We start from the raw sequence: 12,623 nt of genomic DNA, 5'->3' as shown, positions 1-12,623 counted from the left end.
ATGTATGTTCTGTAAAATTCTTTATTTTACAGTAAATACACATCCGATGCATGTAACAGCCCTTAAGGAACCTCCGCCTTTATTTTGGTTAATCATATGACGACATTAGAATGTTACCATATATCTTAATGACCTTAGTAATATGCTAATGTATGGATGTGTTCAGGTTCAGGAGAGCAGTGACAGTTGTGACAGCGAAACCACAGTGACATCACACCCTTCGCATGACGTAGCGACACCCGTCGCTCTGGACCAACCGGCGTTCGACTTGCCAGATACCAGGGTTGAGAAGTCGGAACCCACTTCTGGGGCCACGGCTGCAGCCGTATCTAATAGGAGTTCCCAGGAACAGGAAAAGAATGAAAAATGTGATGGGAATTCAGAGCTGGTGCCGCAGTACAAAGCACACCAGCTTCCCAAGAACATTCCGTTGAAAGATGTTAGGCAGGGTGGCAGTGGCCCTGAATCTCAGGAAAATCACGAACAGGAACAGACACAACCTTTGCAAGATGATGACCAAAGGGAGCTGCTATCTTCGGATCCGCCACCTTTGAATCAGTTGTCTTGTAATCCGCCGTGCTTGGATCTGCCGTCCTTGGATCCACCTCCTTTGAATTGCCTGCCCTTAGATCCACAATCCTCAGACCCTCTTTCCTCAAATCTGCCCTCACATTCGCCGTCTTTGGATCCACCACCCTCACACCATCCCCTCAGTGTCCAAGCGCCGTCACCCCCGGATCATCCTTTCAATCTACCCACTCCAGACTCTCCCGTCCTGAGTGCTCTGAGTCGCGTCAAACAACGTTTGGGTGACGCAGGTCCACGCCCAAGCAGAAGGCATCATCGAAGCGGTCTTCCCTTGCAGAGATCGTCCTCGCTCCCGTCTTCTCTGCTGTCCCCCACCAGGGTGGTGTCCTCAGTTAAGGTCCAGTTAGGAGGAGGCCGAGCATTTTGCAGCCAGCCCTGCTATGCCTTCCGTTACATCCAGGACCCTAACGCCAACCTGGAGACTGCCGATGTGCCCTCCTGTATCTCCACGCTGGTCATTGAGAGCACTTCAGAGTCCGACCACAAATATGCTGCCCTGCCGAAAGCAACCCCCCGTCCACTCATACGGTCATCACATTCGCTGAGATCTGCCAGCCCTCCTACTAATTGGCCCTGGATCACCCAGAGTGTCCCCAATCTTTCTTCCAAACGGGAGCAATTTGGACACGATCAGCAGGGTGGGACCCCAAATCCGGGACCAGATATCTTCCTCTCCCCTAGTCCTAGCCCCAGACCAGAGAGTCCTATGTCCACCCCCCCTGTGAACCCATCCCTGCTGTACCCCAGCTTTCTTCATCCCTATGCCAGTCTCCCCAACCTCCACCACCATCATTCTAACCACTTCCCATTCCACCAGCCCCCGATGGGTACGCCTCCCCACTACAGTAGCCTGTGGAACCTACCTTTGGGAATTCCTCCCATGCCCCACTACCCCGCTGGCAACTACCACATGGCATATCATTCCATTCCCCACAGCCCGCCCTATCTGGGTTACAGTGGTTACGAACTCAGCCCCTTGCCCCCGTTGGCCCCAGACCACATCATACATCGGGGTGGTGCCCCTCCTGGGCCGGGTTTGCACCCGGATCTTGGCCAGGGTCACACTCCCCACCGTGGTCTCGCAAATAGCTCTCACCTGGGTCACAATCTTGGTCAGAGCCCCCACCCAAGATTTGGTAATAGCTCCCACCCAGGTCACAGTCTGGGCCTCCACCCAGTTGTCAGCCAGGGTCACACCTCCTACAATGGTGTTGGCAATAGCCCTCACCTGGGTCATAGTCTTGGTCACAGCCCCTACCTAGGTGTCAACCCGCATCAGAGCACCTACACGGGTCATAACCTGCCTCACAACCCTCACCCGGGTTTCGGGCTTTTGCCCAACCCCCAACCCAGTCACAGCCTGGTTTCTAGTCATAATCCTCATTTGGGCTTGAGTCCGGGTTCCTGTCAGGTGTTGTCTGGTACGGAGATGCAACTGAGGAGGGTTCTACACGAAATCAGAGGGACCGTTCATAGTCTGAACCAGGTGGGTCCTGTGTCCGTAGACCTCAGACATAATTGGTCAGATTAGGGGTTGCAAAGAGTGAAGAATTTCCAGTAAACTAGTAATTTAACAGTCAGTTAACTGGTGAAATCCCATTGGGGTTCAAGAGATTTTGTAAATATTCCAAATTGGAACCCTTCCAGGGGAATTGCAGTACATGAGTTTCTTGGAATTAACTGGAAAATGAGGATTAATTAATGGAAATGTATGAGAGAATTATAATCTTTTTTTTTAATGTTGTTGAAAGCAGACTTCCATGCAAAATAGTTAGCTTTCCTTGCCACCATGCCAAGTGCATTAACGTCACTTCACTCGACGACTGCATATTTTAAGGGCACTTAGAAATCAAACAAAAACATTGAACAAATGATTACTGTTAACTCAAATAAGTAACAAGTTAAGGTTGTACTGTATCCAACATTTCTACATTTGACATTTCAGAAATATTCAACTATTTCAGAAGTGTTTTAGTTGTAGTCAGGATTATGCTAAAATGATAAAATATAGTCTGCACACCTCCATTTAAATGCTCAGTTTGCGCATGTAAAAAAAATATATACATATTTTAAAACATTTTACACTGTTAATGTGGCCTCTCACGTGTAACAATCAATTGAAAAAATATTTTAGAGTGGAGTAAACATATGATAATGTTAAGTGGCTCTGAGTAACCCCAAATACATTTAGCTGTTCTTGTAGCCTTTTCCTGTCATTTATGTGGTCACATTTTACATCGCAAGCAAGCCATGGTCTGCAGGCAACTTCCACATCGGAAGGGTCTTGTTGTATAAAGCTATGAATTAGGAAATGGGGGTTGGGGTCAGGGTGGAGGGGCTAATTTCCAAAGCATCAAGTAAGTTAACTGTGAAACCAAGTGAAAACAGTTATCAAATGGAGAAAATATTACTGTGATCTGGACATCCCTCCTAAATGAATTAAAACACAAAGGAGAAAACGATCAGAGGCTGGCGAGAAACTAACAGCAACATTGAATGTACACCAGGAAATGTTAATAAAAGCCTACTAGAGCATCAGCGCTTTAATTGAGGTTAGTCAGAGGCACTTTAAAAGGGGGAAGGTGTGTGCCAACCTCCATTTGGCTTGGCTTTGATTGATTAGTTTTGAACACAGCCGCATCCTTAGTTGTAAGCGTGGGTACTTCTAAAACCATCTCTCTTAATTATTTATTTTATTTTTTTATTGTCTCTGTAAAAGATTTCATTTTGTTTTCAGTGGAGTAGTAGGGGCCATTAGTGGAAAAAAGTGAAGAAACTACCTTAGTCTCATTTCTCAACAATAAAAACTGTGGACTTTTTATATTATACACTATTTAGCAAAGCAAATTTATTTGTATAATGCATGTCATACACAAGGTAGCGCAATGTGCTTGACATGATTAAAAGCATTTAAATACAAAGAAATGTTAAAAACGAGGGGAAAAAAGAAAAAACTACAATTAAAACAGCATACAGTGCAAGAAATATTGAAAACTAGAAATACTCCAAAACGCATGAGAAAAAAAATTTAAGATGAAAGCATGAACTATTCCTGGTCTGCTTGACACATCTAACCCTTCACTCTGGATATGTTCACCAGATGGTAAAAGGCAGTTTTAGTAATTTATTTGGTATCACTGTTGGAAGTAAGGTCTGAGTCTATCAGAACACCAAGGTTTCGGACTTGGCCTTTGCTTTTAAAAGATTGTTAGTCTAGGTACTTAGTAACATCAATCCTCTTTTCTTTAGTGCCAAAAACAATTCTCTGTTTTGTTGTGGTTTAGCTGAAAATTTTTTTGACTCATCCAGGTATCTGCTTTAGACAGTGACACATTATCTCAATGCAACTGTAGCCATCTGGATACACTGCTAAATATAACTATCATCTGCATAGCTATGATAGTCAAAATTAAAGTTCTGAACAATTTGACCCAAGGGTAGAATATACAGGCTGAACAGGAGGGCTCCAAGAACCGACCCTTGAGGGACCCCATAGGTCATTGCCATTTGTTGACGTTGAGCACTTCCAATGGTTACAAAGTAACTCCTTTCCTCTAAGTAGGACCTGAACCATTCCATTTAGTTCATCCCATGTTTCCAATATGTTTAGCAGTATATGATCTACTGTAATTAAGTTCCTTTTAAGAACCACGCTTCCTGACATGGTTTCTTCCCATAAATTCCTGTTATTTCCCATAGAATATTTCTTGTTCTTTTTTTTTTTTTTGGTTAGCTTTGTAAAAGTATTTATCTTTTCATAGCAGCGCGTGGAAACCTCTGAAATATTTCTTGAAGCCTCCTGCCAACAGGTAAGCCCGAGCCTCCACTGGTTTGCCACAGCCCTTTCCCGCTTCCTTTTTGACATTTCCCCTTTGCTGCCCTCCCTCGAGGCTCTGGAAACGCTCCAGCAGAAGAGGCGGAGTCTGGGCCTGTTTCGGGCACAGATGATGGACCTGGAGCTGTCCATTGTCCGCCAGCAGGCCCTTGTCTACAAACACCTGAGCCCCGCTGACAGGTACGTTGCCACTCAGTACCGCGTGCTGGCTGTGTTCCATTAGCATGTGGCTTACACAATCTGGTGTTTTTTTTTTTTTTTTGTATCTCTGCATGGTTATGTGTGTGTGTGTGGTGTGTGTGTGTGTGTGTGTGTGTGTGTGTGTGTGTGTGTGTGTGTGTTTATTCCTGTGGGTGCATACTTGGATCTGTTCTTGTGTACGTGTGTCTGTGGGGGAGTCTGTGCCTGCCTGTCATGTGTCTGTGTGTGTGCGTGGATGTCTATTCATGCATGCATGTGCTTGTGTGTGTGCATGCTTACATGAGTACATGCATATAGGTTGGAGATGGAGCATCTTATATCTCTGCGGTCAGCCGTCAGAGAAGAGCTGCTGGAGTTGGAACAACAGTTGGAGGATAAATTGATGGACCTGACGCAACATGCAGCGCCAGGCAAGGTAAACACAAACAGTCACTCAAGGACACCGGCATCCAAACAAGCAAATATACATGCACGTGGAAACAAACATCCACACAGTCATAGACCTACATGATGGCTCAGACAAGGTCACACGCAAACACAAGTGAATCAATTAAGTACTAACGTCTTCATCTTTGTTCCTCCTCAAAAGGGCGTCAGCACGGACAACGTGTCTACCAACTCTACACTGAGAGCCATGGAGCCGGTCAGTATGCAACGAAATTGTAATGGTTTCAGATTTGTTATTTGAGTGACTTTTCAGTTCATGTTTTGACTTTTGCTCTTCAAACTCACTTGGAGTTACAGTGGGTTTTCTAGTTTTTATTTCTTTCCATCCATCCATCCATCCATTCATCCATTTTCCATGTTTATTTTCACCAGTCACAGTTGTGCTGGTGCTTGTCCCAGCTGAGTGTGGGCGAGAGGCGGCTTACGGCCATCCCAGGGCACATCCAAATACACATTTTACTTAGTATTCATTGAACCTACCCTGCATGTTTTTGGGATGTGTGAGGCAGCTGCAGTACCCGAAGAAAATCCATGCAGGCACAGGGAGAAGATACAAACTCCACACAGGCTAGGCTGCATTTGAACCCGGGTCCTTGGACCTGTGAGGCAGACACTTTTTATTTTTGAAAATGCATATTTTTAGTTGATTACTATTAGCATTAAATTTGTAATACAGGGTATTTGTCAGGTGTGGGGATTACCAACAATCCACTAATCAAATGCACAAAACCATTAAGTGACTTCACTTACAGTAGCAGTGTATAATAACTTGATCTAAAAATTGATGTTGATACTACACCTGATCAAATTCAAATGTGATCATATCAGGAATGAATCAATTTCTTCTTCATTTAGCTGCTTTTTTATACAGCGGTGCCTTGAGATTCCGTCTTATTTCCGTGACCATGCTCCTAACTGAAAACACTCATCACAATTCATCCGTCTGTATTAAAATGAATGGAAATCCCATTTAACTGTTCCAGCTGCCCCCCCCCCAAAAAAAAAAAACAAAACCTTTTGTATTATAATGTATTTTAAAAAGTCACATCATATTGTGCTTATCAGCATATACAGGAATGACAAATATTTCAATGTCATATTGCATCAATTCAATGCTGCTCCTTCTGGTGTGCCTCCTAGAGGCAGTATAATATAGATATTTTATTCATCAAGTCATGATTATGAATGGGATTTGGGTTCTAGGCAGTTCTTGTCTGGATACAGGAGCCAATAATACTGCAGTGGGGTGTTTCCTTCCTAAAATCCAAGTGGAATTCAAAATAAAATCCCATCTCCTCTTTCAGGTCATCAAAATGGCAATATTAGTCATTCTACACAAAGGATAAATATATGGCTTACCACTTTTAAATTGTCTGTCTACATCCCGTTGTTGAACAATTTCTGTTCAGACTGTAGCCTTAAGAATTAAAAAAAAACCTGCAACATAGATGTAATTAGCATTAGTATTATGTTTTAGAGCCTTTTTTAGATAGTTTGGTTGTTTTAAATATACAAGATGCTCTTTTTGTTTCAGGTTTAGTTTGACTGTAAATGTCAACTGGGTGCAACATTAAACAGCTGGACCTTTATGAATTGTTCGCTACAGTGTTTGCCAAACTTCTGCTTATTGTAGAGTATGTTGAGTTGAGTTCAATGCCACCGTGGAGCAATCATATCTCAGCTTTGAGCTAGTCAAAGGAATCCTGTGATCGACAGCTCATCTCAAAAAACTCTTGAAGCAGGTCACTCAAAGTGTACCTCAAAGCTGTCCACTGTATTTAATTTTAGTTTTCAAAACAATGCGTTTCAGTTTTTATTACACTTTTTTTTTGGATTTTGCAAATGATTTTTTTATTTCATTCATTTTTAATAACTACATATATAATAATCGGGCTCCCACATCCCAAAAACAAAACTGACTCTTAATTGCCCCGAGGTGTGAATGTGAGTGTGACTGTTGTCTGTCTCTGTGCCCTGCGATTGGCTGGCAACCAGTTCACCACGTATCCTGCCTCCTGCCCGAAGACAGCTGGGATAGGATCCAGCACTCCAGTAACCCTTGTGAGGATAAGCGGCAAAGAAAATGGATGGATGGATGGATGGATAGATAATTATAAAATAAGAGGACGGGATTCTTTTCGTTGATCATCCTATAATTTGACGTATCTTCAAGTTCTTGTGTAATTGTCTTGCCATCATGATCTTAGAGTGCTTAGCTCATATGCAAACAACCTTTGTAATATATCCTGAAGCACGAGCATACATGCACACACTTGGACGCATACACACAAATGCCCACACATGCCCACACACATGCCTACAGCATCCAATATTTGATTTTCGTTTAGAGAACAAACATTTGAGTGAATTTATTGAGTTAGTCAAGTTGGCTGCGCGAGTCCCCTCTCCTCCTCTTTTGGACAAGACTCAGGATTCATATAACTCACTACCCTAGACTATCTTATCAATTTAATCCACTATTACTACATTTTTTTTGCCATTTTTTGTTATGAATGTTGTTGCTGCAATTGTTGAAATTTCATGTTTTGTCACTGAAATAAAATCACTAACAAGATGTTTTGATGTCAGCGTAAACCGCAGCAGGCATGAATACATGTACGTACCCTATTTTGGAACAAAAATATAGTTGTTATTAAATAGGAAGACTTTATGGAGCTTTGGTAACTTCACTGTTACACATAACCTTAAGAAGTCATGGTTTGATAATGCCGTAGTGGACCATAAATCAACCATAAATGTGATGATTAAATAAAGAAAACAAAAGAAAAAATTCATTTGTATAGCGCATTTCATACACAAGGTAACTCAAGGTAACAATGTGCTTTACATGATTAAAGGCATTTGAAAACAAAGAGATAAAACATTTAAAACGGGAATTAAACCAATAAAAATGACAAACAAAATGTATACCAAAAAAGAAAAAGACAGTTAAAACCACATACAATGCAAGTAATATGATCAAAAAGTGGATATGAGGGAAAAAAAGAAGAGTTTTCAACCTGGATTTAAAAACATTGACACTTGGGGCTAACACACATTCAACAAAATATTGTCGCCATACACACATTAACAACAAAGATCATTGTTGGGATGTCCCAGTGAATTATGGGAACCACCTGGCAGAATTGTAACAACAGGATCAGGCCATGCTACAGCATAAGAATAATATGAAGTTTAAAGTACAACGCACGAGGAGGCAAGGGTTTTCAGCAATATATTTCAGAAAGCCTTTAGTTGTGTTACAGGGAATGTTGTTGCGTGAACTTTATAAACTGACTTTCCTTGACAGCCCCTGAATGTATCGGGAGGATCCTAACTATAGAAGTGAGCAACAAAGACTGATACGAAACCTGAGAGTTGGTTAAGATGGGAGGATTCATCTTGACAGTAAAGTGTTTATTAATGGACCATGACTCTTCTCTGTGTCATTATGTTACAAAAATACGATAGTACATTGTGATGGCGTGTGGTGGTAAGAATTTTCAGCTCAGCAAATAGTTAGCGTTACCCTTTCCAGCGACCAATCCTTGTCCAAAACACATGACTGCGGATTACTTGACTACAAGCTACCTTAATTTCCGGCCTATAAACCGCAACTTTTTTCACACGCTTTTAACCCTGTGGTTTATGCGGTGATGCGGCTAATTTGTGCATTTTTTTTTTAACGGCCGCAAGGGGGGACTCAAGTGGAACAGGTAAGAGTGAGACTGAATATATGTGCTGAGGAAGTGACTTTTACCGTTCCAGCTCTGTTAGCGCTGCGCTAGCGTGTTACTGTCGTGTTTGTGATTTTTACCAGTATATATTTTTTTTAACTGGCCCTGTTAGCGGAGCGGCGCTAGCATTAAACTCTGTGTACCGTCTTTCTTTGGAAATAGCTTGCGTTTCTATGTTGGTTTCGATAGGGGCACTTGCAGCTTTTACACAGCTGCAGCCAATGTATGTACCATATGGTATTTCCTTTACAAATGTACTGGGTGAGGCTTCTAACCAGGTGCGCTCTGTAGGCTGGGAATTACAGTATATCTGTCACCGCGCATAAGCAAAGTCATTGCATCGATTGAGTAACTGGTTCAACCTCTTTTAGGCACGTTCACTCTCTCTCACACACACACACACGCTAAACACACACATTGTGAACCAAATCTATCAGTGCTAACCTGCTTGCGTGTGTGTGTATACAGGTGTCAGACCTCCTAAGGGAGCAGTTCCTACTCCAATCGGAGCTGAACTATGACGATCACGCTGCCTCCTCAGCACCCTCCTCAGTGTCTTCCTTCCGCCCTCGCACCCCAACACCGGGTGTGAGCGGTGACCCCCAGAAACCCGCCGTGTACCGGGCATTCATCAACATCACCCCAGTGCCACCACCTCGCACCGACAGGTTGCAATACCAGCGAGAGGAAGAGGAGCTGGGAGCGGGCGAAAAAGATGAAGCACTGGAGGAAGCGGGAGCAGAAAGACTCTGCGAGGACAACCTGCACCACATCATCACAGAGGTGAGTACTACACTACAGTAAATGGACTACTAAGTGGCTAAGATGGGAGCTTTTTGCCTTAGTGAATGCACTGCAAACTGCTGAAATCTCCAGATAAGGCACCAACAGGTACATTTTTCTAGTTCTGAAACTCAGGAATTTGTGTATACAGTATCTCACGTTTACTGAGGCACCAAAGACACATTACATCACAAACTTTACAAAAAAGGTGGTTTGGTAAAATGTGCCTTTAAAGAAAATGCACATAATTTAACACAAAATATATTTTTGAAAAAACTGAGAGAATCATGAGCATTCTTAGATTTATATATATTAATTCAAAGCAAAGGTTTTATATATTTGATTAAAAACCTTTAACTGAGCTGAAATCTCTCATACAATCAGTCAATCATAGTTTCTCTTTCCTTGTTCTTTAGACACGTGAGAGCGTAACACAGGAAGTGCGGCAGGAGATCTTCAATGAGCTCATGGTGGCCACCGGGGCATCTTGCCTCCTAACCCGGCCAGCAGACCCCTGACCCGTACTGCATGTTTGGAACACTGTCGGAGAGCATCACTGAATGTCTTTTACACTGAGTTGGGAGATGCCACGCCAGCCGTCAAACACCTTGCCAACCATAACCAGACAAGAACCAGCAACCAACAAGCACCCATGTCTGAGGGAAACGCTTCCACTTTTTGAGTTTGTCGTTTTTGCTGGTGTTAACTGTTGCCCCTTTAAAAACAAAACACTTCCAACACTAACACAAAGACCAAAAAACCCAAACACGACCACGTTGCCGCACCTGTTACTGAGACCACTCAGCGGGACTACAACTTGGACATGAGCCATCAACCACAATCACTCAACTGGGAAAGCAAGCAAGATTGGAACCTGTCAGAAACACTAGTACTAGTAAAAAGGACTGATCTTTAGCACCAGAAAAACAACTCTGGTCTTGGAGCTGTACGAGTGCGATCAGTTGTCAGGACCAGGACCTGTCAATAAAAAAGTAAGAACAGAACAAGTCTGCAAGACTGGTAGCAGCAAACAGGCCAGATCATCAGGGCCTGTGCTATCAAATTGAACAAAAACACTTAAAATGACATGAAGTGGATCACATACATAAACCAGAATTGGGACTAGCAAACATGGTCAGTAAATAGGACTTGGACCCGAAAACAGGACCATGATCGGTCAGACCTTTAAAATCTTACCAAGCACATCAACCAGTCCTCCAGTACTTTTTTTTTTCCCCAAACCACAACTCACCAGTGTCACACAAGTGCACACACACTTAAATGGTTTACATGAATTCGCTCTATCATCATTGTCGTCGTCATGCGTGTGAGTGCTAACATTATGCTCGTCTGTTAGGGACCTTAGTTGTACTGTAGATGTTCAAACTCGACCCAATGGAGTTTTTTTGTTGTTGTTTTTTTTTTTTGGGGGGGGGGGGGGTTGTTAACATGCGTACTAACACGCAAGCAATCTATTAGCAGCTTGGGAGCTACTGTAAAATCACACTTGCTTGCAAGTTACTGTAATACTGTAATGTACTGCAACTAATGTTAATATAACTAAGAAGGCTGACATAAGATCAGGAAAAAAAAAAAAAAGTTCCCAGCCATGTTGCTAGGCTAGTTATCCCAAAAGGGAAGGTCCGTCAAGCACCCACCCTCCCCATCGATAAGCAGGTGCCGGTCCACGAAACGTACTAACAAGAACCAGTCTGGGGCTGAAAAAACAATGAAGACCACTGCGCAAGGCTAATCAGCACATTGAAATTTATACATGAAAGTCACATTAGCTGTTAGCAACCAGAGCTGAGAGGGCATCGTTCAAGCAAGATTGATTTCATCTTTTCATCTGAATTAGCACGCTGGTGACATGTCAAGGCTGGGAAAATACAGCTAGATTGCATGCTAACTCAGGAGCTAACGAGCCCGTTTGTTTTACACGGGTTACACACTGGTTTTTTTGGAGGTCTTTATTGTCAGTCAGAAAATACAGTGGAGACAAATTGGATGATAGCTAGCTAATCTGTTAACATAATCTGTTTTGCAGCAAATTTCTGAGCTATTTCACCATTGGTAGTATTTTATTGTGACTTCATAATTCCACAACATACGCAAGTGACCTATGCAAAGGCCTAGCATATGAGGGCTAGCTGTGGCTAAAAATGTCAACAGAGCTACGTTTACATTATTGATGGCAATATTGAAGTTTAGAAGTGGCAAAAAGGATTGTTTGCAGCGGGTGTGCGTATGTGGATGACGCTGATGTCGATGGTTGAACGGAGGCTAGCGCTTAGGCTTATCAATTTTGCATCCTGAATTTTAATGTTTGAAATTTCTGGCTAACATTTGAATTCACCACACATCTTATTTTGTGAACGATACAAACTGTATTTTCATGTTTAAAGTTGACTATTTTTTAGCTTGTGCGGCGTACGGATGACATAAGTTGGTTGAAATGACTTGGATATTGTTCATTTTTCCACCACCAGTCTTTTTTTTGTTTACATAATTGTCAATCTGTCTAATCACACACTGGTGTTTTGGAATTTGCTTTTAGCGAGTGTGTGTGTGTGTGGTGTGTGTGTGTGTGTGTGTGGTGTGTGTGTGTGTTTGTTTTGTACAAGTGTAAATGCAGGGTGGGCTCACTCCTTAGAAATACGAAAAATAATAATAAAGATGTATTTATTTTCATTATATGTGCCTCGTGAGTATCCTTCATGTGTGATTCCATGTGTTAAAAATATTTTGTTTTGAGTGGCCTTTAGCGAAACGGTGACTAAATTCTGGCCAAACAAAAACAAGTTACCCGAGAAATCATGGGTCAACAATGAGTTATCCCTAAAATTTCTGGCTACCATCAAGCCTCCCTTGAGACGATACAGTGAAGAAAATAAGTATTTGAACACCCTGCTATATTGCAAGTTCTCCCACTTAGAAATCATGGAGGGGTCTAATATTTTCATTGTCGGTGAATGTCCATGTGAGAGAGATAATCTGAAAAGAAAAATACAGAAATTACATTGTATGATTTT

The 12,623-nt window shown here is 42.3% G+C and overlaps 1 protein-coding gene across 3 annotated transcripts in view; it reads left to right on the top strand.

The window, feature by feature from the left end:
- Positions 1 to 12,160, top strand: part of itprid2 (ITPR interacting domain containing 2) — a 33,993-nt gene extending 21,833 nt beyond the window's left edge. For 2 of the 3 annotated variants that reach the window (XM_061841262.1, XM_061841260.1), the window contains 7 exons: positions 167 to 2,074; positions 4,350 to 4,397; positions 4,479 to 4,603; positions 4,922 to 5,039; positions 5,214 to 5,267; positions 9,277 to 9,591; positions 10,008 to 12,160. In XM_061841262.1, coding sequence (XP_061697246.1) covers positions 167 to 2,074; positions 4,350 to 4,397; positions 4,479 to 4,603; positions 4,922 to 5,039; positions 5,214 to 5,267; positions 9,277 to 9,591; positions 10,008 to 10,109 — 2,670 coding nt within the window. In that variant the 3' untranslated portion in view covers positions 10,110 to 12,160. The remainder of the gene's footprint in view (positions 1 to 166; positions 2,075 to 4,349; positions 4,398 to 4,478; positions 4,604 to 4,921; positions 5,040 to 5,213; positions 5,268 to 9,276; positions 9,592 to 10,007) is intronic. The other variant, XM_061841261.1, reaches the window with a different exon arrangement.
- The last annotated feature ends 463 nt before the right edge of the window (positions 12,161 to 12,623 follow it).

The sequence above is a fragment of the Syngnathoides biaculeatus genome, chromosome 14, assembly GCF_019802595.1.
Source record: "Syngnathoides biaculeatus isolate LvHL_M chromosome 14, ASM1980259v1, whole genome shotgun sequence".
Lineage (NCBI taxonomy): Eukaryota > Metazoa > Chordata > Actinopteri > Syngnathiformes > Syngnathidae > Syngnathoides > Syngnathoides biaculeatus.
The sequence above is the reverse complement of the archived record's forward strand: the minus strand, read 5'-3'. Positions and strand labels throughout refer to the sequence as shown.